Here is a 24,039-nt window from a genome sequence, read left to right as displayed (position 1 = left end):
ACTGCACATTATCCTAATGTAATTATTTTTTGGGATGTAGGTGCAAAACTGGAGGACAATTGAAAACCCAGACAGACACAGTAATTCATGAAAGCTCCACACAGACCCCCCCAACAACCCAGAATTTGACTTCAGGATATCTGGATACCCAAGGCAGCTGCTGTGTTGACCACTGCACCACAATATCTTACTGAATACAGAAGTGTGCCAGTTGAAGTACTGTTTGATATGCACTAAACTAAACTAAGACCAGTATACACAAAGTACAAATTAAGCATGGGCAAGCTAAGGCTAACTCACTCAAAACAAGAAAAACAAACAAAAAAAAAAAAAAACTACACACAACTTTTTCATACAACAGAATGGAAATCTAGAAAAAAAAGCAACATCCTAAGGCCTTTTAAGATTTTGCTAGATGAGAATGTGGGGCAGTGTTGAACTGCAGAAGTATGTCAATAACTTACACAATGTAAAAAAATAATTAAAATGTAATACTAACCTTCCCATATAACAGCTGGTAAGCAGGTAACTGAAGGAAAAGGCTGTACTAGTAGCATCAGAGAATAATGTGACAAAAATATAGACAAAGAAACTCCTGATTTTATTAAAAACACAGGCTTATTTACAATATCATGCAGACCACAGCAGTGATAAAGCACGGTGTACAAACCAGAAAGTTTACTGGGGCATTCAAACATTCATTTATTGGATAAAACAATTTCCAGTGTTGACTCTTAATGTGTGCAGTATCTTTTTTGGACAGTTGACACTCTAGCACTGCATAATGAATGTATGTAAACAGTCTGTAAAATATGTCTGTCATGTATGGTAACCTCTGAACCACAAGGCAGAATGTTCGGGAATGTTACCCACCATCATTTTGCTGAGTAAGTATGGCTTTCATAGATAAAATGGTCAAAATACATTTTTCCTAAACATAAAGTATTGATAATTCACAATAAAAGTTAGCAATTTCAATATATATGTTGATTCTTTAGAAATACAACTCATATACGACCAAAGAGGTAACAACATAAATCTGCACAAAATTATATAAATATTCTATTCTTCATCTACTGATTGTGCTCACAATTGTGTGATATAAAAATATAATAGATTATATTTTACACATAATTTGATTCAAGTGTCATGAAAAAATAAATGTTTCTCATTCCCAGATTCAGTGTTTATATGTATCAATGTACATAAAGTAAAGTTCAAGAGAAACTTGAAAACATGATTCATAGGACTTCAGTATTTCAGAATTTCATAAGAGCAAAACAAACATATTTTTATTGCTCTGAGCATGTAAAACTATAAAGTCTGGTATTTTACACCATCCTGCAGATGTGGCTATATTGGACGACAATAATTTTTATATAGGCAAAAGATGGTAAAATAACCTCAAAGCCTAAGATCTGATCCAAGGGAGTAGCTAAGGTTTAATACATTTCTAGAGTAAAAGATTCTTTACAAAAAATGCAGTAAGTGCTATATGTTTGAGACCTAAACATAACAAAGTGTAACGATCCACCACAAAACTCTCAGTAAAAGTAGTAGCCACAAATGTAATGATACTGAAAACAAACAGACAGACAATCTGCCCAGCTACTTGCGGTCACACATTACTGATGGTCTCATAGGGTGAACTATCAGTGATGCATCCTAGTTCTTCCAGTACCTGTGATCCAGCCTTCTTTTCCCAGCCTCTTTGAATTCTCATTAGTCTTCGATTTACACAGGGCAGAAGAAGGCACAATTTAGAAAGCAGAACTATGCAAGGTATTACAAGAGTCAGGGTGAAGGTAGGTGGGAGGTAAAATTTATATCGATTTGCATCAAATGCTCTCTTCCATCCATATAACAGAGTATGTAGTGTAGCAGTCATAAGGACAACATATCCAAGTCTTGACTGCAAAATAAAAGGTTAAAATCGTTATCATTAACATGGCACAAATCATTACTAACATGATCAAAGAACTTGCACAAATTTGGATGCCACAGATCACAAAACCAGGATACATACTTTGTGTCTTGAAATCTCACCCCAGATATTGTCTGATTATATTATGCGAGGGCAGCATTGTGACACAGTCGTTGGTACCACAGACTCACAGTTCCAGTACTGTATCGCTGTCTGTGGTGATCTTGTACATTTTTCATTTGTCTTTGTGAGGTTTCTCTGGGCCCTCTGGTTTCTTTTCATATCCCAAGGACATGCAGGTTAGGTTCAAATTCTTTAATGGCCTGGTGTGAATGAATATTGTAGTGCGCATGTGTGTGCCTTGTGCTATCCAGCTTTGCATGAATCAGCATTGGGATCAGATCAAATAAATTGACTTTCAATGCATCCACATCCTTGGAGGCTTGTCTTGGGATTTACAACATAAAACCCATGCCATGTCTTTACTATGCAGATTTCTTAAATTTGGTGTGTTCTGTTAACATTCAGGGACCATATGCTTATGGTCTTTTTCAAACTATTAAAAGTACAGCATTCGTTAATAGATATCTCACTACTTTACACATTTATGGCATTTATATTTCAGAAAAAGTAAGTCAGATAAAAAAAACACCAGATCAACACATGAATGCAAATTTCCTATGATGTAGGACAAAGTGAGCATTGCCTGTTTTGCTAGGCTCTCAGTGGCCTATTAAGAAAGCAGACAGGGATGCAGAAATCCACCTGCACCTGCTGTCTAGCTAAACTGAGGCTCTACCAATGTTTTGTTGGTTTGCTTTTTGAATCATCTTATGATAAAGGTGCTAATTAAAGATAAGCAGACACATCTGTATAGACACGTACAGACCAATGGTGCTCAGAGGACATTCATTTTAAGCTTTTAACCAGAAAGACAATGAGTTTCATTGGAGAGTAGCAAGCAGAAACACTGCTGAACAACGGCTCAGTCTAATGGACAACATGTCAATAATCCCAAGCAGCCTGCTACACCATCCTCCCCCCACCCCGCTATAGAAATGGCCAAAACCTCTCCCAACTGAAGCCTTGTTTATCAGGGAGTCCTAGAGCTGTATAGGCTAAAAAAATATTTTGTTATTTGGAACAATATTTTGTTTCTTTGTATCAGTATACTGCTGCTGGATTATGTGAATTTCCCCTTGGGATTAATAAAGTATCTATCTGTCTATCCAACACATGCATTTCAGGTGTGTTCCGTATCTACAAAGATCTACATTCTATGTAAGTGTAGGATGACAGAAATATTAAACACATACCTAAAAGACAAACTTTTTCAATGTTTTAGTACTAACGACAAAATTTTGACATGAAGTGTATAATGCGTGAAGACTGAAGTCCAAATATCAAATAAGCACTTTCACAAAAGGTACAAGTATAACAGAACAAATCTACTTTTTTTCCCCCAAGACTATAACCGAAGAAAAAGAAATCGGGTTAGTGTGGCTTGTTATCGTGACTTCTTTGGTAGTATAGTGGTATGAGCCACTGACTCCTATTCAGAAGGTCCTAGGTTTGAGTCTTAACGTTTCCCAAAATAAACGTTTTGAGTAGTGAGCTGCTCTTATTGTTACTATTATACAATAAAAACATATATTTGATTTGAGTCTCTAACAGCCGGTGTAAATGTATGGTACTTGCAAAGGTTAGCATTTTTTTAAATTGTTTTATTCTCTCAGTTGCATTCACGCTCGCTCTGATCTGACACTGCTGTTTTCAAGTAAAGACGTGCTATAACAGAGGTGAACTCAGATCGGAGAAGGAGAATGGAAGCCCTGCCCTCCCTGCAAGAAACATCCACTCACATATGAGAACAATGTAGCTGCTCCAGGAGTAAAGGTGAAAGATGGCACCGTTTCAAAGCAGGACGAGGTCCGGCAACATCCTGCTAATCAGTCTGCCCCACACCTGTCCTTCAAAGAAACAGCACGGCTTACAGAGCTCGCCAACGTATCATGCAAACTTCTGGTTGTGATTATGTTTTGCGATTGTCTTTACATAAGAAGCATTTATATGTTACTTATAGAGAAACGCCAAGCAAAATGACACCTTTTATTGGCTAACTAAAAAGATTACAATATGCAAGCTTTCAAGGCAACTCAGGCCCCTTCTTTATCTTGCCTGAAGAAGGGGCCCGAGTTGCCTCGAAAGCTTGCATATTGTAATCTTTAGTTAGCCAATAAAAGGTGTCATTTTGCTTGGCTTTTCTCTACATTCATAATGGCTAACACGGTACAACACCCTAGTACTATGTTACTTATATAAAAGCTAAATTGAATGTTATTTACCTTGATTTATTTACTCATTTTCCTACAGCATAAAGTCACAAGTAGACTGCAGAGCTTCCTCTGTTTGATTGACAAGGGCATTTTCACAAAGTACACGTGTAATGCCACGAAAAATGCCTGCTGACACTTTAGTACGCGAGCAATGGTACAAGAATGCAGTTAGACTTCTTTTTTGGGCACATACACCGTCCAGGTCTAAAAACTAGCGTGGAGAGTCACTCACGTACTCAAGTGTCAGCAGGCATTTTTCGTGGCATTACACGTGTAATTTGTGGAAATGCCCTTGTCAATCAAGCAGAGGAAGCTCTGCAGTCTACTTGTGACTTTACGCTGTAGGAAAATGAGTAAATAAATCAAGGTAAATAACATTCAATTTGGCTTTTATATAAAGTAGCATATAAATGCTTCTTACAGTATGTAAAGACAATCACAAAACATAATCACAAACAGGAGTTTGCACGATTCGTTGACTCCCTGATAAACAAGGCTCCAGTTGGGAGAGGTTTTGGCCGTTTCTAATGTGATGTTGGGGATTTTTGTAGCAGGCTGCTTACTGCTTGGGATTATCGACATATTTACAAGACAAAAGAAGCTGACGGAGAGGTGCGATCAGATTCAAGGTGGGCCAGATTTACGCGTTTTTTGGTAAGATTTGGTAATTCTAGTGTTAACCCTTTAAGGGATTTTTGCATGTTAACTCTTACACCTGAAAAAGTTGCATTATTTCCTATGAAGTTGCAAAGGACATGGTTAAAGTCTAACAGTGAGCCGAGGAAGACAACACAACACTATAGAAAAAAGGCTACAATGCAAAGACAAAGAATGCACTCTACTGCAAGCAAAGTTATTCAGGTTCTTGAACCTGTGCATTACAACAAGGGCAAGCTGTCTGTGATGTCACACTAAAATTCCAAAAGTAAAAACACTAAACAAAAAAACTTGCCCAATCCTTTTTAAAAACCTGCAAACAAATGAAAAACACCCAACCTGTGATATATTTTTGTTTGTCTCATCTATCTTGCTTACATTTGTTACACTGCAGTTGTCATACTGTATTATACAGTTTCTTAAAAGTAGAGTACAGTACTTAATTTATCTTGCAATATATCTAATGGCCAGAAAACCCACCTACAGAGAAATGTAAGGAAAATAAAATAGAAGTTTGTAATTATTTACTAGCATTGATTAAGGGAAAATCAACAAATAACTGAGCAAATACGTAAAACATTTCTAAAGCATAACTTTACAAGAAGGTTCTCTTAGAGAAGAGGAAAAACCATAATTAATAACCCTTGGAAAATACTTGTACAGCTATACAGAAGTCAAAAATATTTTAATTCCAACTGTTAGCTCTAATTCTAAAGTAGAAATAAGGAAGGGCTGCTCTGTAGCAGTCCTGGGCAATTGGTCCTTTAAATTAAATAACTGGGCAGTAGGAATATATCATATGAGACAACATTCCTAAAAGGTTACCTGTTTCAACAATCTCCTTAATCCACGTCAGCACCACAGGGGAATAGCATCTAGTCCAGCAGTACTCAAAACAGGAAACAGCCTTGGACAGGGTGCTAGTCAATCTTAGGGTCCATGATTCAAATATTTGTAAAAAAGTATAAAAAGATAGCCCATTTTAACAGAATGAATATTACCTGAATAAAATTAAATTCTCTCCAGCTAAGGGCACTTCCCACAGATGGCAAAGAGCTGATTGCAAGCAGTGACAGCATACCAAGCGCCATAATTCCACAGGAGACATACAACTCCATTCTCCAGACCTCTTCTTCTACCCATGCATTTTCTTTGCCAGCATGTACCTGCAATCAGAGAGGACATTTTCACAAATAAAACACATTGGTATGATAGTTATCCACTCGGATTGAGCATACAGAGAAAACAAATCTCTTCATGTTGTACCACGTTCAATGCCAGCCATTGCTACTGGGATTGCTTTTGACTCCACAAAACTATGAACTGGAAATCCAGCTTAAAAATGCATAGAAGGAAGAAAATACCTAACATACAGCAAGTTTTTCAAGTTAATATCTACAATACAAGTTTCACAGCTAGGCAAATGTCATTAATAAATTTAAAGTAGGTTCCATGTGTTTCTCAAAGCTCATACAGAAAGATAAGATTGATAAAATATTAAGGTTAATTTTATGAAGTGAGACAAATGATATGATCCTTTTACAGTTACTCTTTCATTACTTCCTACAAACTGCATTTTCAAATACTGGATGGGATGTCAGTCCATCAGAGCACACACATTATGCACAAAACCACATTCACATTTACTTCTACCAGGCAAGTGCAGAGGCGTCAATTAATCATATCTGTACAGCATTTGAATTTTGGAAGCCATAGGAGTTCTAGAAGAATGCAGGGAACAAAAGAATGTATAAGGTTCACATATAGGCTGCCTGTATTTGAGCCCAGAACTCCAAAGCTGTGCAAGCTTATTATAAAATATGTTCTCTATCACACTTGGCAATTTGATTTAGTGTGGCAGCTTATGTCAATTTCTTAGTCTGCCTTTTAACATGTATGCAATATCCTTTGAAATGCAGAAAATGACAAATGACCTTTGCTCCTTTGTTGATAGTATAATATTAGAAAGTGAGACAAGAAAAAATTAAGTCTTAATAGTGCATTTGCTGCATTTTGTTAGGCCTCATGAGCCATGGAGTGCTTTGTTTTCTTATGTGTTTAATACTGCAATAACAAAACAAACACAAAAACTCACTTTCGTTCCCTGCGATTATGCACCTAAGTTGCTTAAGTTTATGAATTATTTCTTTTTAGAAATCAAACAATACAATGAAAATAGAGAATGTGTTACTCCAAAGAAGGTGGTTCAAAAGCCATACAACCAATAAAATAATCTGGATAATTACCTGTTTATATGCTTCATTTAATGCCTCGTAGCGAGCTGATCTACGCATTGGGAGGCATAGGCTATACACAGCATGCAAGACTGCTGCATAAAAACTCAGAAGACCAAGTTGCTTTCTGTGTTTGAGCCACTGATCCAGCCAGTCAGGGAAACGTTTATACTTAGTGTTGTTCTTCAGCTGAAGAAATGCTGCTAATATTCCAGGTAAGTAAACAAGGGAAAGCAAAACATAGGCTACACAAGGCAGTGTGACATTCATAAGTTCAATTGGCATTTTGTAAAAAGCATTTTGATTTTTGGTTATATATGGATGCAAAACAGATATGATAAAGTTATAGAAGTAAAAGAAAATAAAAAGACCAAATGAAACCAAAAATGGTTTTTTCCAGCTAGGAAAAAGGCGCAAAGGGAAGGATTCTATATCACGGGCACATGACAAGGAACCCATATCAACTGGGATGAATCCCATAGTACGAGCAATTTGACAGACTTTAGCACTGGCATCTCTGTTGTCACTGCAGATGAACACCTGTGAAGAAACATAAAATAAAATGTTACAATTGGAATATTGGTACATGTGGCTGCATGTTCATTTGAGTATACTTTATGTTGTGACATTCTTAAGAGGGCTAGATAAATAAAGTTCTTTAAATTTTAGGTTGTTTGTGTAATAAAAGGCTCATGTTTCCCTGAAAAATGCCCCTGTAATGTTTCAGCTTGTAAACGAATTAACAATTTAACCTACATGAATATCCTGTTCAAATGACAAGAGAGGTGCAGTTCCACTTGCAACCAACAAAAAAAAATTCCATTGGAAAAATACACTGAGAATAAATGTTGGTGTGAAGAACTACACCCTAAATGATTCCATACAGTTTGAAGATCCTAAAGCCTTGACCATAGAGCTATTTTTACAATGGACAAAACAGAATGTGCAAATTTGTAACAATGAAACACACATTGTACAAACTCAAAAAAAGTTATGAAGCAAGACAATTTGATATCTCTTGTTGCCTTGCGGATAAAGCATTCCGTGTTAGAGGGTTACAGTAATCAGTGGTGATGTACTACACTGCTATGGGGCATGACACACCGAGCTCAAAAATAATACTATGAAAAATAAATGAATCAACAAAAGACTATACATAGTGTCTTTAAAATGTATCATGTGGCCAGACATAGACAAGCCATTGTTAGTTGAAAAAAAATCCTAAGTACCATAATATGTAATAAGAAAAACTACCATTACATTAATTACTTTGCTACCTTTTATGTTACGGATTTCACTGTGTGTGATACACTTGCAGGTCAGGCCATAAGCAACTCAATAAGTGATCAGTAAAAACATGCTGCAGACTTGATTGAGGATGATATGAATGCTCAATGCATTTCAAGTCATTTAGTCAGCTAAACAATAAAAAAACACTAGAAGGAACACTTGAGAGAATAAGGAATTACCATACAAAAAGTTCAAAAGCCATGGCACTGTTATTTTAAAAGACTGACAACAAGAATCATACTTTAGTAACCTTTTATTATATGTTTATGAAACAAACTTCTATATGTGCAACTCAAATAGCCAAAGGATAAATGAATTCACTTTAAAATTATACATTACCTGCTTATTTCCATCTCTGGGACCAGACTGCAGAGCCCAGGCAGAAATAACATTAAACCCCTTCACAACAATGGAATCTGGGAAGAGTGATGCCAAGTACTCTGCATTGGATTCCGTCTGATGCTTCAGATCAGTACTGTTACTTATATCTACTAGTACTTTTCCAGCAAGAATAGGTTTTAGTTCCAAGAGTGTAAAATAATGCTCCTTGAAGACAGCTATAAAGATTAACTCAGTCTGGTTGACAGCATTCAGTTGTGTAGTTACTTCAGCTGCTTGAGGAAAAAGTCCAGCATTTCGTTTTGGGTTTCTGCTTCCAACCACAACTTTAAATCCTGAACAAATCAGTCTGGTTGCTAACGATCGAGCAAAGTCTCCACTTCCCAGTATACCTATAGCCATTTTGCTTGTGGAAGTAAAACTTGGTACACCTTCTGAAGAGGTTCTCAAAAGAGGTTTGGCCATGTCTCCCTGAGTCATTCTTTTTTAACCTATAATAAACAAGCAGGCTGAATTAGTCAAAGCATGACAAACAGGATCTCGATTTAAAATATATGACCTAATCTATTATATTGTGGTACACCAAAAAATAGATTACAGATAGGAAGTAATTTCATAAACCATATTTGTCTTAAAAACATAGCCAGTAAAAATAATTGGACATTGCTACACAGAACAGTCAGTTAACAAGAGTAAACAAGTTCTTTAACTGTTGGGTGTACAGTATTAAAAACTAACATAGTAGATGGGATATTATGTATTTTCAGTACCCTCATTTTATTTATGTCAAGAAATATTTGTATTCACATAAAAAAACATTTTATTCATTTGCTAACAAAAGATAGAGATTCTCAATATGTTTTTATAGCTATTAATCATAAAAGAGTTGCATGTGTCCATGTGAATAATGGTAATAATTAGCACAATCCTTATGAATAGCAGATTCAAAAGATGTTATTCACTGATAAACAATTATAAATAAAAAATTGTTGAAAGAGTACTTTTGAGTTTCTTAGGCTAACTCCATTAAATGTCACAAACATTGGAAAAAAGAAAAACAGAGAAAACAAGACACCAATGAGGAGACATGATTACACACAAACACACATATCTCTACATGTGTAAGTCATAAATCGCTCTTATTATTATTATTATTTTTAATCATGCACTGCTTTGTGTTGCAAGCTACCAACTTGAAGCACTCGGGTACTATTAGTTCTTATCATTAATAGGGTGGACAAATATAGTGTACAGTACTGAATTTAGTATTTTACAATATTGACCTTTGGAGACCTTGTAAACTTGTAGCTACAAACACAATTTCCTCTTTGAGGAAGCAAAAATTCAATTAATTAATCCACTTAATCCACACAATTGAAGAGTTTCTTACATCAATGATTTCTTCAGTATAACAATAACTGCGGTCAAGTTTCACCCAACAATGTCTCACAGTGCAATACGGGAGAGTATTTGGTACTGGTTGTGCAAGTTAGGAAATCATTCAACATAGTGAATAAAATGATAATGGAATTTACAACAAATACTGAAAAAGCAAAAGAAAAGCAAAAGCTACCAGTGATGCCTTAACACGTATTTGATCACACAACCCTCTGCATTGCGATCCTGGGGTGATAAAGTTTTGTTTGCTCTAATGTGTTGCTGTGCCCTCCCTGGCATATTTTGTGTGCATTGAAAGTAATTTGGGCTTCTTTGTATTGTAATCACACTTCTGCCTTCCATGAAAATCCAGTGCCACTTACTAATTTTGTCCTAACGTGAACCTGGCTTTGCAATCCAGTTTTTTATACATGTAATCATATTAAGAGGGTCCCGTTACCAATAAAATGTATCCTTCTAATATGCCTTCGGTATATAAAAAAATCACAACAGTAAGCCAGTGGAATTATCTTATGAGCACCTGTGCTTACGTCAAAATAATACATAAAATTACCTAAACCATTAAAATACTTTAGCAAAAGGCAACATAAATAACAATTACTCTTATTATATTAAAAATAAAACACATTAAAACTATGTACAGAAAGTGATGAGACAAGTATACCAGTGTGTCTATTACTGTTTATTGAATTGTAGTCCACACAAATACTAATATTGCATACAGTATGACCAAGCTCTCAACGTTAGGTGTATCACTCTTAATGACAATTGAATGTATAAATTAAGAAGACTCACAGATTTACCAAACTGGTCACAATGTAGGATTACTGGCCCGGTGACTAAAAAAATATTTTTCTAGATGCATTATCAGGTGCATTACAGTTTTTACTGTTATTGCTTAGCATCCAATACAATTTTTAATTTTCTAGGATGAGAGATGGCATAAATGATTTACATTTGACAACATCCATATTAGTTTCAATCTATATATATATATATATATATATATATATATATATAAAATGCAAAGGTCTATCCATTTGTCACCTGATTACTCTCAAACTAATTAAGCTAGAACCTTGATGTTAATTGAAAGCTTATGACCCGATACATTTTGAAGATTCAGAGCATTTTAGGTACTTGTAGTCATGTGTTTATTAAAGCAAAATAATCGCAATGATAACTGATATGGCAGAAAGAAAAAAGGAGTAGTCACATCTGCTGGCCATCAAGAAGCAAACAGCAGAAGCTGAATAAATGACAAACAGCAACATAATAGGAATAAGAAGAGGAAGAATAGCGACACCAAACCAGAGAAGCTGATTATTTGACAAAGACCAACATAATTGGAAGAAGCAGAAGAGAAGCAACATCTGTTGACTGTTGATGGCTCATATGCATGCAAGATAAAGTCCAGGATACAGAATACAAGAATGCCCCCAGACACAGAAATGCACGACGACAATTAAGAAGTTTGTCAAATAGCCGTAATCTCCGAACATATGAAAGCATTGCATTTACCTCCTCACATTGATTTTTCATTGAAAACCACTACTTGGCAAAATTACATGAGCAATGTGATCAATGATAAGCTGCATTTTTAAAACGATGAGAACCAAAGAATGTGTTACCAAAATAGAGAAGTTCCGCTTGCTCTATCTGAGCCAATAGAACTAATAAAATACATTATGACTTCTAGAGGAACTGAAAGAAGTGACTAAATAAAAAAATATCAGAAGTTTTAACAGCTCCTTATCTTTAACTTGACTTTTATATGTATTTTTTAAGACCATAGGTCTGTGTGTTTCACTTGTCAAAGGAATGCAAAGGTGAATATATACTGGATTCATCTGAAGCAATTAAACTGACCTTGAAGACTTTGTATAAACCCATGATTCCCAACGTGGGGCCTATGCCCCATTGGGGAGCAATTTTATTTTTTTAGGGGGGCAATTCGAGAATTTAGGTATGTTAAACAATTTATAAAATGAAAAAAACAGAAATTCATTGTTAAAAATGAAAGACAAAAATAAAATTTTTTTTGTTAACATAGAAGGGATGGTGAAGAGCCCATTTATTTATGATTTTACAACCGGCATGGGTTTTTCTACTTAGTAATAGTTTTTACCATTAAAATAATATGAATTGTAACAATGATTATAAAATTTTGAAATATAATAAAAATATAAAATAATTGAAATATTACAAAAAAAGCTGTCAAAGTTATTCTATACACGTCTCTTACTATATGTTTTCAAAACTGTATTTGCTGTATTTTCATATTACTTCATATTATATATTTTTTTAACAAATTTCCAAGTGATTTCTTTGTTGGTACTTCAACTATCCTTTCCATCTTTTGTTTCCATGTTTTTAGGAAGTTTGTTTAGACCAAATTAATGACATTATGGGCTCCCTCCAAGTGAGCAGGAGTTCAACTTTTTGAATAGGTAATAATAAGAATAAGGTATATTTTACAGTGGGGGACATCGTGATTTTACTTGGGGCATGGCCAAAAAAAGGTTGGGAACCACTGGTATAAACATATTGTGTTTTGTTATTGAATTACTTTTCTCACTAAATAATTGTCTTTCACAGTATGTCATTCTTCAGTCTTGTTCAGACATGTGGTGAAAATTACACCACTGCTAATGCTGACAGATAGATTATGAAATGGTAAATATGTATTATAGCATTAAAGGATTATTTAAAAGCACTTTCCAAATTCATGTCAGCATTCTACATTTTTTCACATGAATCAAAATTTTGTCATATTCTTTTTTGACATACAAATGGTCAAATGGTTTTCTGAAATATTTGACAATGGCAAAAACTACATTTATTGTAAATGAGAGCCATTTAACAATATCTTTCAAATATGCAAACTTATATGCTGCTCTTGATTAGTACTTAGACATTGAAATCAAAATCTGTTTTGATTTAACTTTAACCATTAAGGTATAAGTTTGAAATATGAATATGACACAAAAAATACACCTTTAATTTGAGGTCATTTCTGTGTACATTTAAAATAACGTCACTTTTTTACATTGCATTCTCACATCAAAAACAGAACATGAGGCAAACCAAGTGCTTCTTTTTGGTCAGATTGTGTTCATTAATATGATAGAAAGAGAAATTAGCAACAAAGATTTAGAATTATACTAGAGCTCTTATATTTGAGAGGAAACACTACTAAGGTCTTCATTTTTGTCACTAAAACAAAGATTAACAACTCTGAAACGCTTTCTCCATTTTTTATGATCCTGAACATTCAATACTGCAATGAGCTTTAAATTGGCTTGAGACTTGTGTAACAGAGAGAAGATTCTTTGTAAATCTTGATGACTGTGTTTCAAAAACATAAAACATTGAATATGGCATCCAGCAAGGATCAGTTCTAGGTCCAGTACTCTTCTCACTTTACATTTTCCCTTTATGTCACCTCATCTCAAAACACAATGGAAAATACCACAGCTATGCAGATGACACACAGCTTTATTTATTCATTGCCCCAGATGAGCCAAAGGCTCTAGACTGTCTTAACAGATTGCATAAACAGCACTATGCAGTGGCTAAGTTGTAATTTTCTTAAATTAAATAAAGAGAAGACTGAACTACTTCTTGTTGGCTACATTAAAAAAGTGCAGAAAAAAAAACCAGAAAAGTTGGAAATAAGAAAAAACTCTGAGGAAAAAAAATTTTGGTTTTTGATTGAAAACTTTAATTTTGAATCTCATATTAATTATGTCACCAGAATTGCATTTTTTCATTTAAGAAGAATAGGACATGTTTAGTCCTTTATATCTTTAGAGGATGCTAAAAAGCTGATACCTGACTTTGCCTGTAGTTGTTTAGATTTTTGAAGTGCATTCCTAACACGTTTATCCGAAAAAAAGTTCTAAACTGATTAGAATTGGTTTAGAATGCAGCTGGTAGAATCCAAGCTTAAAAGAAATCTGGCAATATTGTATTAGTATTAATGTCTTTACACTGGCTGCCTGTGTTTTTCAAAATCAATTTTAAAATACTGTTAATTGTTTAAATGGCTTTGACTAATCCTGCATTTTCATATATCTTGGAATATTTGTCCCTTTACATTCTCAATCATAACCTTAGATCCTCAAATTCTGCTTTGCTTGGTGAGACTGCTTTTAGTTTCTACGCTCAAAAAATATGGAGAAATACATTAGGCCAGTATAGTAAAGCTGTTTAGATGATGTCTTACAACTTACTTTTAAAATCTGGCTTTTTGTTAAATTTAAGGCTAATCACATTGTCTTTTGTTTTCTCTCGGGAACCTGGCGGTGGTCTGAAATTCCCTGAAGCTGGTGGAAGGTAGAAGGGCACTAAAGCCCTTTCTCTGATGATGTATGCACTTGCTGACGCTCATTTTTACTTCTGCTTTGTATCTTTATTTATGACAAAATGGTGGGGTCTTGGTCACGGAACCACAGAGGTTTTTCTGCTCTCCCCACTGATCCACCTAAGGCTTAGTATGGTTATTTTTTTTTTTTCTTTTTAATTATTGTTTTTCTTCATTTCTGACTACCATTTGTAAGGCACCTTGAATGTCATGTTATTTTTTTAACCACACTTAATCCAGACCAGTGTCACTTGGCACAAGGCGTACACACAGGGACACTTTAGAATCATCAGTTCACCTAACTTGCAGGTCTTTGGACAATGGGAGGTAAAAGAAGCACCTGGAGGACACCCAAACAGACACAGAGAGAACATGTGATACACAAACCCTGGTCTCCTTACTGCGAGGCAGCAGCACTACAACTATCCCACAGCACCCCGAATTATACTTTTTACTGAATGGCGCTATATATATATATATATATATATAGATATATATATATATATATATATATAGTGCATCCGGAAAGTATTCACAGCACATCACTTTTTCCACATTTTGTTATGTTACAGCCTTATTCCAAAATGGATTAAATTCATTTTTTCCCTCAGAATTCTACACACAACACCCCACAATGACAACGTGAAAAAAGTTTACTTGAGGTTTTTGCAAACTTATTAAAAATAAAAAAATCACGTGTACATAAGTATTCACAGCCTTTGCTCAATACTTTGTCGATGCACCTTTGTCAGTAATTACAGCCTCAAGTCTTTTTGAATATGATGCCACAAGCTTGGCACACCTATCCTTGGCCAGTTTCACCCATTTCTCTTTGCAGCACCTCTCAAGCTCCATCAGGTTGGATGGGAAGCGTCGGTGCACAGCCATTTTAAGATCTCTCCAGAGATGGTCAATCGGATTCAAGTCTGGGCTCTGGCTGGGCCACTCAAGGACATTCACAGAGTTGTCCTGAAGCCACTCCTTTGATATCTTGGCTGTGTACTTAGGGTCGTTGTCCTGCTGAAAGATGAACCGTCACCCCCAGTCTGAGATCAAGAGCGCTCTGGAGCAGGTTTTCATCCAGGATGTCTCTGTTCATTGGCTGCAGTCATCTGTCCCTTTATCCTGACTAGTCTCCCAGTTCCTGCCGCTGAAAAACATCCCCACAGCATGATGCTGCCACCACCATGCTTCACTGTAGGGATGGTATTGGCCTGGTGATGAGCGGTGCCTGGTTTCCTCCAAACGTGACGCCTGGCATTGACACCAAAGAGTTCAATCTTTGTCTCATCAGACCAGAGAATTTTGTTTCTCATGGTCTGAGAGTCCTTCAGGTGCCTTTTGGCAAACTCCAGGCGGGCTGCCATGTGCCTTTTACTAAGGAGTGGTTTCCGTCTGGCCACTCTACCATACAGGCCTGATTGGTGGATTGCTGCAGAGATGGTTGTCCTTCTGGAAGGTTCTCCTCTCTCCACAGAGGACCTCTGACAGAGTGACCATCGGGTTCTTGGTCACTTCCCTGACTAAGGCCCTTCTCCTCCGATCGCTCAGTTTAGATGGCCGGCCAGCTCTAGGAAGAGTCCTGGTGGTTTCAAACTTCTTCCACTTACGGATGATGGAGGCCACTGTGCTCATTGGGACCTTCAAAGCAGCCGAAATTTTTCTGTAACCTACCCCAGATTTGTGCCTCAAGGCAATCCTGTCTCGGAGGTCTACAGACAATTCCTTTGATTTCATGCTTGGTTTGTGCTCCGACATGAACTGTCAACTGTGGGACCTTATATAGACAGGTGTGTGCCTTTCCAAATCATGTACAATCAACTGAATTTACCACAGGTGGACTCCAATTAAGCTGCAGAAACATCTCAAGGATGATCAGGGGAAACAGGATGCACCTGAGCTCAATTTGGAGCTTCATGGCAAAGGCTGTGAATACTTATGTACATGTGCTTTCTCAATTGTTTTATTTTTAATAAATCTGCAGAAACCTCAAGTAAACTTTTTTCATGTTGTCATTATGGGGTGTTTTGTGTAAAATTCCGAGGAAAAAAATGAATTTAATCCATTTTGGAATAAGGCTGTAACATAACAAAATGTGGAAAAAGTGATGTGCTGTGAATACTTTCCGGATGCACCGTATATATAAAAAACTGTTGTTATAACTCATGGGAGTACTTACCCTGTGCATTCAATAATCAAACTACCAAAAAGATACCTTTATCAAATCAGTTATGTAGGAAAACACAATTATTTTTGCACAAATATCACTCACTGTTATCCCAAATATAACTATGCAGTGGAGATAAATAGTGCTTTAATATGATCTTCCATACCAGTTATACTTGTTTCTGAAATTCTGATAGCTTAAAAGTTAATTTTATTTAGTCTGCAACTGCTGGTCAAAAACAAATTTAGGAATGAAATTCCAAAAACAGGAACTACTATTCAGGAAGCACTAGTTAATAATTAATGCAAAATTAAGACATGGAAAAAAGCAATCTCTTTCATAAGAGATAATAATCAGAGATATAATATACATATATAATAAAACTAAAATAAAATTTTTCCACTGAAAATTAAAGAGTATATAGACTACAACTTTGCTGCTTTTGTCTCCTATATGTAATGAAAGGGCAAATTACCGTATGTTAACAATGAAATACAGTAGTGGCCAAAAGTTCTGAGAATGATCCAAGTATTGGTTTTCACAAAGTTTGCTATTTCAGTGTTTTTAGATCTTTTGTCAGATGTTTCTATGGTATACTGAAGTAGAATTACAAGCATTTCATAATTAAAGGCTTTTATTGACAATTACATGAACTTCCTCCGAGAGCAACTTCACCCAACCATCCAAGAACAGTTTGGTGACCAACAAGGCCTTTTCCAGCATGATGAAGCACCAGGCCATAATGCAAAAGTGAGAAATAAGTGGCTCGGGGAACAAAACATCGAAATTTGAGGTCCAAGGCCAGGAAACTCCCCAGACCTTAATCCCATTCAGAACTTGCTGTCAATCCTCAAGTGGTGGGTGGACAAACAAAAACCCACCAATTCTGACAAACTCCATGCATTGATGATGAAAGAATGGGCTGCCATCAGTCAGGATTTGGCCCAGAAGTTGATTGGCAGTCAGCATGCCAGGGCAAATTGCAGCAATCTTGACAAAGAAAGAAAGGCCAACACTGCAAATATGGACTCTTTGCATAAACTTCATGTAATTGTCAATTAAAGCCTTTGAAACTTATGAAATGCCTGTAATTCTACTACAGTATACCATAGAAACAGCTGACTAAAGATCTAAAAACACAGAAGCACTAAACTTTTTGAAAAACAATACTTGTGCCAGTCTCAAAACATTTGGCCACGACTGCACCTTCTACCTTGGGACAAAGCGACACATCGTTTTAAAGCCAGAGTCCTACTTCTTTCAATGTTAATTGGTTTTATGTTTAATCGAAAAACTAAAACACCACTGGCATATTTACTCGGCCATTTGAACAAAGAAACACGAAATTTATACGATTAAATAATCATAGGGAATCTCATTCAACAATCACCAAAACAGTGGTAGAAAACAGAGCACGAGCTGAGGCTTAAGCAAAGCACCCCCACCGTAGAGTTTGTTCAAGCCTTTGTAAAGTGTTAGTCTTTTAAAATAATATTGTCGACAGTTCTCAGGAAGCGACAAGCAGGAGGGTTGGGGGTGTGTGATGCTGCATTACTGTCAATCCATACCTTTATGTGAAGGAAAGTTTCTCAATACTAAACCATTACTTAATGAATACCGAAAAGTTAAAAAAAGTTTGACAGAAGTCAAAATTTTGCCACAATATCTAAAACGTAACGTGACTTATAAATGATTTTTGTTTTCAGGATTTAGCCGTACTGTGTCCACCCCGTAGAGGCATATGACAACGAAAAAAAAGCAAGGCAAAACTTAAATTAGAAGTTGGGAAACACGATTGAAATTGTAACAAAAACACCTACTTATTTGCCCACGTGACAGCTAGTGAGCGGAGCGGAACAAACAGGCAACTCACGTCACGTCAAACCCACGCCGCGGTCACCTTCCGTGTGGAATAGAGCGTCGTGCAGCAGAGCCTGCGCATGCGCGCTATCTCCGCGCCTACTTGTCTGAAAGTTTCCCTGTGTTTGTTCCCGCCCCTCACCCCCCGCTTGGCGCGCCAATCTGAAGAGTGAAAGCTTGCCAGCGGGCCATCGTTTTGCTCATTCCGATAAAGGACAGCCTCTGTAACGGTCAGCTTCTCTCCCTCTTGAGGACAGGTCATGCTCCACCTAAGTATGCTGTGCCCTGCCTCTCAGTGTTAGGCAAAGATAAGGGGACCGGGGTGCATTTACTCGATCTTTCTAACGCCGACATTGTTAACAGGGCTTCTTTATGGCTACGACAACAGCTGATAATGACTGATAAGCGGCCTTGTGCTAAAACTAAATAATGTCAAGAAAGTTAGCCTTACTTATTATGATAGATAACCAAACACTTGTGCAAACATAATTTAAATTGTAAACGCTGGATGTATATTGGTGTTTGGCTGGAGGATGTGCAATGATTTAAAACGCTGGTACTTGTGTATGTGTTGTGAAGCCCCAACGTATTCATCCGCGAGGTTGAAGTAAGCTAAATATTCGATTCCAGCCAGTACATTATTCACATAACTTGGCTAGCCGGTTATCAATAGAGCCTTAACAGCAACACAAAATATTCTGCATCTTAGCTGTTACATTTTGTCATTTAGGTGGATTTGGCATTTTAAAAAATCAAAATCCAACATTTTGGAACTGTATGGATTCAAATAAGTTGCATCATGTTGAGCCGCCATAATTTTCACACCTTTGTGACATGACAGATGCCTTTGTTACATTGCACCAAAGTTTTGCCCGTCTCTATGCTTGTCTATTGGTCAAATTGACTGGTAAAGTTGGCATGTTATCATATCAAATGAATGGGACTGTGATGTTTAACAGGCACTGTAAATGGTTAAATGGCTTTGGTCACCCTAATTTTCAGTTTCATGTCAAGGACAGTGTCTTTTTTAAAGTGCATTTCATTTACCTGGGTCAAATTCATTGGCAAAATTGGTGCTTGTCTATATTTAATTAATGTGGTTTGCTATTATATTTAATGAGCAGTGCAAAATGTTAAAAGTGTTGGGCCATGCTAATTTGCATGGTTCTGTGACAAGACAGATGTATTGGGTTAATTGCAGTTGATTTTCAAATTGACTGGTAAAGTTGGCACATTCCAATATTTAATGAATGGGACTATAGCAGGGGTCCTCAATCCCAGTCCTGGAGACCCGCAGTGGCTGCAGGTTTTTGTTCTGACCTGGATGCTTAATTAGAAAGCAATTCTTGCCAATAAAGCACTAACAAGCTATGAAATTAAATGAACTCTGCTATGTCAGGTCATTCTCATATCCTAGATTTTCTTTCCCTTTCTATCACGCAAATGATTTGAAGGCTAAAATGGATGAGTAATTCTCAGTCCTTCACTTTTTTCTCTTCATTTTTCTTCCAAGTATTTAATTAAACCAAATAGTGCAGATAAATACACACAGGTGTAAATGTAAATAAGCTAAATGGAGAAATGCTGCTCTCTCTTGTCATTTGCATGTTATTGATAATAAGGAGCAATTAAAATAGCTGTTTAAAACAAAATTAAGCAATAAGGGCTCAAAATCACTAAAGTGAAGCAGAAGTGTTACTTTAGCAATAAGTGCTTTTTATTAAGCAATTGGGTTGGAGCAAAAACCTGCAGCCACTGCGGCTCTCCAGGACCGTGATTGAGGACCCCTGGACTATAGTATTTAAAGGACACTGTAAATGGTTAAATTGGTTAAACCTCCCTAATTTTCACAGTTTTGTAATAAGAGTATTGCCTTTGTTAAATTGCTTTTGAGTTTTGCCTGGCTCAATGCAAATACCTGGGTCAAATTGACTGGACAAGCTGGCAATTTCCCACGTCAAATGAATGGATTTAATGGGCATATTAAATGGTGTTGGCCATCCTAATTTCATAATTTTGTCACAGGACAGATGCCTTTCTTAAATTGCGATTGAGTTTTGCCTGGCCTAGTGTGAATTCCTGGGTCAAAGCTGCCACATGTTCATCTTATATATAAACATCTACACGTGGAAATGTCTGTGTGTCTGTGTCTCTGGCCCTGAAGTGCGAGTCCACAGCACGAAGTTGAAAGAAAGTGACTCTATCGCCAAAGTGAAATCGCCGACGAAAGAGAAACTCACTTAGTCGCTAATATTTAAGCGAGGCAAGCACATCGACAAAACGAATCCTCAGAGGAGAGAAAAACTGACCGACAATGGAGGCAAGCATATCAGCAAAACAAAACCACAGAGAAAAGAGAACCTCGCTTAGCCGCTAATGCACAACCGATGCGATTGATTGATTGAAGTGCCAGAATCCATAGTTTCTGGGAGCCCGGGTGTTTTACAGCATGGGTTTACACAGCTAGTATCTGATAAATGGGATTTACTGTCCTGTTTAGTGAACACTGTACAGGGTTAAAAGTGTTGGGCCACCCTAATATTCACAGTTCTGTTACAAGACAGATGTCTTTGTTAACCCTTAACTACTCATGCTGGTGAAAGTACACCAATATCAGTTATTTTTGTCCAACGTCCTTTTACTTAAACCTGTTGGAAGCATCCGCCATCTATCCTCAGCTTGATTCACTACAAGCCCAGTGTCGCAATGGTTTTCCTCCAATGTACCCCCAGCTGGTTTTATGAGTGGATGCACAGTCGCTAGTTCCATATGGTGCATTTCGTGCACCATGTGGGTACGTGCATATGTATGGCAACGATGAGAAATTCTTCTTGCAATGACTTTGTCTGCAAAGAACATTCATCAGCTGAAGTGTAATGTGATCAATGTGCAAATCCTGTAGTGGATGAAAGTGTGACTGGTGATGACTGAGCACTGGAGAAGGGGATCAGGTTTATTTTTAGATAGTAAGTAACTATAGGTAAGTAACAAACTTCATCCTCATACCTCTTCCGTAATCGTCAAGGGCAGTGTTAACAGCTCCCCCTTTCATTTAACACTCATGCGAACATGATTTTCTACAGGTTTCTGTTCCAACCAATTTTACAATCGTTGAGTCAGTTAATTGATCTCATTTAATTAGCTGGTGTCTGATTCTGTGCTAATTCTGTATTCAGAAATGCAATGAAGTGTAATGCTTATGTTTATAAGACATTTAGAAAAAGTTGTATTTTTGCTATAGATTTAATGCTTAAATGTCTTTTGTCCCTTTTCCTCATATTAATTTGCCTTTTTTGCTGCTCCCTCAATTGTAATCCTAATAATGTTATTTGTTATTGATAGTAATTCAGCTGAGAGAATCTAATGAGTAGATTTCAATCAGCGGAGTGTCATTTAATAAAGCACAAGCCAATTAGAATATGACTAGAGTCTACATTTTCAAAGCTCTTTGTTTTTCTCCCATCCACACACAACACTGAGTAGTCATTATCACATGTATACATCTCTGGAGATTGTTTTCAAAACTCTCTATTTTTGGAGGTTTAAATCGCTGGGGTAGTGTGGACAAAATGTTTTATGTTTGCATTTTTAAATGAAAATGTAATAGTGTGGACATAGCCTCAGTTTGAAAATGACTCATTTAAATTCATATTCATTGCTACCAGTCACTTAATTAGAGGATGTATTCTACTTGGTACTGAAACGCAGACTTTAATGAAATTAATTTTGACTCATTTCAGCATTGGCTGTGTAAGTTCAAAATGATCTTGTTGTGAGGAAATTAAAAAAAAAAAGTCATGTCTGACATTTAAATACTAGGGATAAACAAAGTGGGGGGGGTGGCACAGTAGTAGTGCTGCTTGCAGTAAGGAGACCTGGGTGGAGTTTGCATGTTCTCCCTGTGCCTGCGTGGGTTTCCTCCCACGGTCCAAAGACATGCAGGTTAGGTGCATTGTCTATCCCAGGGGTCCTTAATCCCAGTCCTGGAGAGCCGCAGTGGCTGCAGGTTTTTGTTCTGACCTGGATGCTTAATTAGAAAGCAATTCTTGCCAATAAAGCACTAACAAGCTATGATATTAAATTAACTCTGCTATGTCAGGTCATTCTCATATCCTAGATTTTCTTTCCCTTTCTATCATGCAAATGATTTGAAGGCTAAAATGGATGAGTAATTCTCAGTCCTTCACTTTTTTCTCTTCATTTTTCTTCCAAGTATTTAATTAAACCAAATAGTGCAGATAAATACACACAGGTGTAAATGTAAATAAGCTAAATGGAGAAATGCTGCTCTCTCTTGTCATTTGCATGTTATTGATAATAAGGAGCAATTAAAATAGCTGTTTAAGACAAAATTAAGCAATAAGGGCTCAAAATCACTAAAGTGAAGCAGAAGTGTTACTTTAGCAATAAGTGCTTTTTATTAAGCAACTGGGTTGGATCAAAAACCTGCAGCCACTGCGGCTCTCCAGGACCGTGATTGAGGACCCCTGGTCTATCCTAAAATTGTCCCTAGTGTGTGCTTGGTGTGTGTGTGCGTTTGTGCTCTGCGGTGGGCTGGTGCCCTGCCCGGGGTTTTGTTCCTGCCTTGCGCCCTGTGCTGGCTGGGATTGGCTCCAGCAGATCTCCATGACCCTGTGTTAGGCTATAGCGGGTTGGAGAATGACTGACTGACTGACTAAACTAATAGGTGTGACTATTTAAGGATTAATCCACAAATGTCGAACTCCGGTCCTGGTGGGGCCTCAGTGGCTGCAGGTTTTCATTCTAACAATCTTCTTAATTAGTGACCAGTTTTTGCTGCTGATTAGCTTCTTTTGCTTTAATTTTAATTAACTTGACTCAGGCCCCTTTTTTGTTTGCTTTTCCTTAATTAGGAAATTATTTTTTTCTCCAGCCTTTGGAGTTTTTTTTTTGTTTTTTCTGCCCAACCTGGCCATCGGACCTTACTCTTATTCTATGTTAATTAATGTTGACTTATGTTTATTTTTTATTGTGTCTTCTATTTTTCTATTCATTTTGTAAAGCACTTTGAGCTACATTTTTTTTGTATGAATATGTGCTATATAAATAAATGTTGGTTGATTGATTGATTAGCAACCAAATAATAGTGAGACGCAAAACAAGCCGTCACATGACCAGCTCACCTGTGCCCATCACATAATATCTGAAAATAAGGAAAGGTGAAGGTCTCAGTAAGGTTGATTTCTCAGGTCACCAAAACATTTTGACGGTGCTCTTAGAAAAAATAGAAAATCAACAGTCTGCTGTGGAAGATTGAGAGCAGAAACAAGCCAAGGAATTAAATAATGAGTTTATTTAACAGCAAGAATCGACTTCTCATTAAGAAAGTGATTGGAGTGAAATTGGTTGGAGTTTAAAGCCCCAACTTAGCAGGTCATCTGTTGGCTTGTTTCATGTCTCCTTTGTGTTTGGCTGCCGTTTAATGAAGAAACGAATCAATTCAGAGC

General features: G+C 36.7%; 1 protein-coding gene across 1 annotated transcript; it reads right to left on the bottom strand.

Moving 5' to 3' along the window:
• Positions 1–578: 578 nt before the first annotated feature.
• LOC120530797 (metalloreductase STEAP3-like) lies at positions 579–18,653 on the bottom strand. Its single transcript, XM_039755412.1, has 5 exons — positions 18,532–18,653; positions 8,781–9,271; positions 7,164–7,691; positions 5,919–6,083; positions 579–1,912 (listed from the first exon to the last, which is right to left on the bottom strand). The coding sequence occupies exons 2-5, from the start codon at positions 9,258–9,260 to the stop codon at positions 1,619–1,621; spliced, it is 1,467 nt and encodes a 488-aa protein (XP_039611346.1). The 5' UTR covers positions 9,261–9,271; positions 18,532–18,653; the 3' UTR covers positions 579–1,618.
• Positions 18,654–24,039: the final 5,386 nt, after the last annotated feature.

Source organism: Polypterus senegalus, chromosome 6, assembly GCF_016835505.1.
Source record: "Polypterus senegalus isolate Bchr_013 chromosome 6, ASM1683550v1, whole genome shotgun sequence".
Taxonomy (NCBI): domain Eukaryota; kingdom Metazoa; phylum Chordata; class Cladistia; order Polypteriformes; family Polypteridae; genus Polypterus; species Polypterus senegalus.
The sequence above is the reverse complement of the archived record's forward strand: the minus strand, read 5'-3'. Positions and strand labels throughout refer to the sequence as shown.

Excerpts from the sequence above, each read along its gene's own strand:
- LOC120530797 (XM_039755412.1), bottom strand. The coding sequence starts at position 9,260 with ATGACTCAGGGAGACATGGCCAAACCTCTTTTGAGAACCTCTTCAGAA. Across the intron at positions 7,692-8,780 it reads CCAGAGATGGAAATAAGCAG|GTGTTCATCTGCAGTGACAA; the intron begins GTAATGTATAAT and ends GTTTCTTCACAG. Across the intron at positions 1,913-5,918 it reads GAGAATTTAATTTTATTCAG|TCAAGACTTGGATATGTTGT; the intron begins GTAATATTCATT and ends TTTATTTTGCAG.